Consider the following 3,659-nt stretch of genomic DNA (forward strand, 5'->3'; position numbering starts at 1 on the left):
AAAAACAAAAAAAAAAAAAAAAAAAAAAAAAAAGAAAAAAAATAATCATAAAATATAGAAAAAGTGAAAATAATTCATTTGAAGAAAAAGGAAAAAGTACTATCTAATGAAAAAAATAATTAGATGAAGATATATATATTCATAAAATGTTAAATGAAGAAAAAAAAAAAAAAATTATAGATAATTTATAATAATTATACATAAATATTTATAATTTAATAAAAAGAAAAATTTAATGTATTATTTAATGAAAGCAAATATAATTTGATGATTGACGGATATTTATTGAATTTACATAAATATATACATAAATATATACGTATATATATATATATATATATATATATAGGTATAGAACAAATTTATTATTAAAAAGAAACAAAATTGTATTATACATTTTATTTATTTTAAAAATTTATAATATGAATGCATGTTTAAAGTATATTAAATGATAAAGATATTTTTTTTTTTTTTTTAAATTTATATTCTTGTTCTTTATCAATAAAGGAAATAAAAATGTTAGGTATATAACCAATATCCTTTAAATAGGATTTAGAAGAAGAATATTTTTTAGAAAATCTCTTATCCTTAACTACATAATTTCCCATTTTATCCACTGGTAGCATATAATGAAATAATTTTAGATCAGCATTGTGAGGAAAATGAAAAAATGTCAAAGCACATGAGATGACTTCTTGACTTTTTTCTACTAAGACTAAATGAGAAGCATTTTTAAAGATTATTAAATGAGAATTAATAAAATATTTAGATAGATTTTTAAAAATATCAACATCACAAATGTTATCATTTTCTCCACATAAAATTAAAACAGGTATATTGTTAACACCAACTTCTTTAAAAATATCATGGGCACTCCACATTTTTAAATTATTAACGCAACCCAAAATTGAATGAGTAATATTTTTTTTTACAAATGCTTGCCACATAATTCTGTTATATAAATAATCTGAGGTATCATTTTGAGAATCATTATTTTTTAATTTCTTTTTTGAGATAAAACAAGGAAGCATAAAAAAAGAAGAAATATTAATTATGCAAGGAAAAATTTTTAATAATTTTAATAAAAAAGGTTTTTTTTCTAAAACACCAACAGGTGATATTAAAATAATTTTTTTAACTTGTTTAATATATTTTCTAGCAAAACTGGTAGCTATTATACATCCCATTGAAAAACCAACCAAATAAAATTCCTTATGTTGCAATTTTAGGTGATTTAACAACTCTTCCGTTTGTGATAAGAAAAAATCAATACCATACATTCTTTCTTTATGATTATATTTAGGGCATGCTGATAGACCATGTCCATATAAATCAAAGTTTAAAACTTGAAATTTATATCTAATTAATACATTTTGCATTTCTAAAAATGTTAAATTAGTTCCATTTAGTCCATGAAATGTAATTACTAATGTGTCATTATCATTTCCTTTTAAATCATAATTTATTATTCCATATTTTCCATAAAATACACTTCTATACACAAATGGACACCTTATGTTCTTTTTCTTTAGATATCTAGGTATTTTATATGTAATATATTTTTCCTCTTCTTTTTTTCTATTATTCTGATATTTTTCAGAATACATATTTTGATTATATTTTTCTCTATTATCTTTAACTTCACCTTTTTTTTTAAATTTACATTTATTCATATACAATTTTTGTTTTTTCTCTTCATCTCCTTTTACTTTACTTATTTTAATTTTTTCTTTATCACCATTATTATTTTCCCATTTTTCTTCTTTAACTTTATCATAACTTTCTTCTCCTCCTTCTAAATATAAATCTTCAAATTTTCCTATAGATAAATTAATATTTTGTTCGTTATTATAGTTAAATAACATATCTTCTTCATTCTTCCCTATTTTATCTTTTGATTCGAAGTTTATATAATTATCTACATGATCATTTGTTCCACTATCATCAAGTGAATTCACTATTGACATAGTAGTGTCTTCTTTTATACTTATTATACTATTCAAAGTGCTTAAATCTTTTTCTTCAACATATTTTTCGTTTTCATTTTTTTTTATACTTAATTCATTATTCTCCCCGTGACTTGTTTGTTCCTTCTCTTCTTCATTAGTTTTTTTGTTTCCTTTTAATTTCTTTTCATTAATTTTTTGTGAAATTACCTTTTTGCTTTTTTCATGACTTTTTGTTTTATTATTTTTGAAAATACTTGTCATTTCTTTATTTAATGAAGAATTACCTTTCCTTTCTAAATCTACCACATTTCTATTATGTGGAAAAACAAAAAAAGCATCATCATTTATAAATTCATTCGTATTTAAAAACCTCATATTTTTAATAACATCTAAAGAATAACATTGATTTTTTTTTTTTATTATCCTCACATTAATTTCTTTTTTATCTTTTTTCTTATTTTTATTTTTCTCTTTTTTTTGATTAAATTCTTCCTCACTCCAGTTAAATTCTTCTTTATTTTCATTAATAATTTTTATTTTCTTTAGATTAATTTTTTTTTTATTTTTACTTTTATCAAAAATTTCGAAATTATTTTCCTCGTCTTCTTTTAATTCTTCTTTATTTTTATTATCATCAATAAAATTATCATACCTATTTTTTTCCTTTTTTTTTTTTTTTTTTTCATTCATAATTCTTATTACTATTATATCTAAAATTTTTAGTTTTGTTCTTAATATGTTGTTATATGTATAGTTTTTTAATAGTGTGTAAAAGCTATAAACTATAAATAAAAAATGAAGAAAAATATATCAAGTAAAAAGAAATATATTAGACTCTTAACAAATATTAGAAATAAAAAAAAGATTAGTTAACTATGTAAGGTAGAAAAAAAAAAAAAAAAAAAAAAAAAAAATTTTAAGTTAGACACTTTAAATGGTAGCAAAAGATAGAAAAAAAAGAAAGAAAACATATAAATTTTTTATATTTAAATAATATTTTTTTCATTTTACTATAAATAAGTATGAACTATATAAGGAAAATTTTAATATCTTAAAATTTAATATATATTTTTAAATTATATCAATACAATAGGATAAAAATTTATGTTTAATAAAAAAAAAAAAATACAAATATATTTTTCTGTCTAAATAGTTATCTCCTTTTTCTTCTTAACATAAATCTAATTATTATATTAATATTAGAGTTTTTTTTTTTTTTTTAATATATATATCTCAAAGGTTTATGATCAAATATATTAAATATACATTTGAGTATAAACAAATTAACAAAATATATATGTAATAAAAAAAAAAAAAAAAAATCTATTGATATGAATTAAAAATAATAATATATAAAAGTAAAGAATTTCAAATATATGTAATATCTATTAATGAACTATGTCTAAAATTCTGTTTATAAAGGTCATATAGAGAACTATTATTTATAAATTAGTATAAGAAAAGAACATAATAATATTTAAATGTATATATAAAAGCATATATATATGCATGTAAAAACAAATATATCAATGAATTGTTTTAAAATAACAAATAGAATATGATTCTAAAAATATATTGAATTTTTTATTCAACAAACAAAACTTTCAAACATAAGAAATAAACTAAAATTTTTTTTTTTCTTCTTTTTTTTTTATTCTTTTTTTTTTTTTTTTTTTTTTTTTGCTTTTTTTTTTTTTTTTTTTTTTTTTT

At 18.1% G+C, this 3,659-nt stretch overlaps 1 protein-coding gene across 1 annotated transcript; it reads right to left on the reverse strand.

Annotated features, from left to right (window-relative positions):
* Positions 1 to 434: 434 nt before the first annotated feature.
* PGAL8A_00119400 (alpha/beta hydrolase, putative) lies at positions 435 to 2,639 on the reverse strand (the record flags this gene model as incomplete). The annotated part of the gene is made up of 1 exon (XM_028674706.1): positions 435 to 2,639. The coding sequence occupies one exon, from the start codon at positions 2,637 to 2,639 to the stop codon at positions 435 to 437; it is 2,205 nt and encodes a 734-aa protein (XP_028526310.1).
* Positions 2,640 to 3,659: the final 1,020 nt, after the last annotated feature.

This window comes from Plasmodium gallinaceum, assembly GCF_900005855.1.
Source record: "Plasmodium gallinaceum strain 8A genome assembly, contig: PGAL8A_v1_63, whole genome shotgun sequence".
In the NCBI taxonomy this organism is placed as follows: Eukaryota; Apicomplexa; class Aconoidasida; order Haemosporida; family Plasmodiidae; genus Plasmodium; species Plasmodium gallinaceum.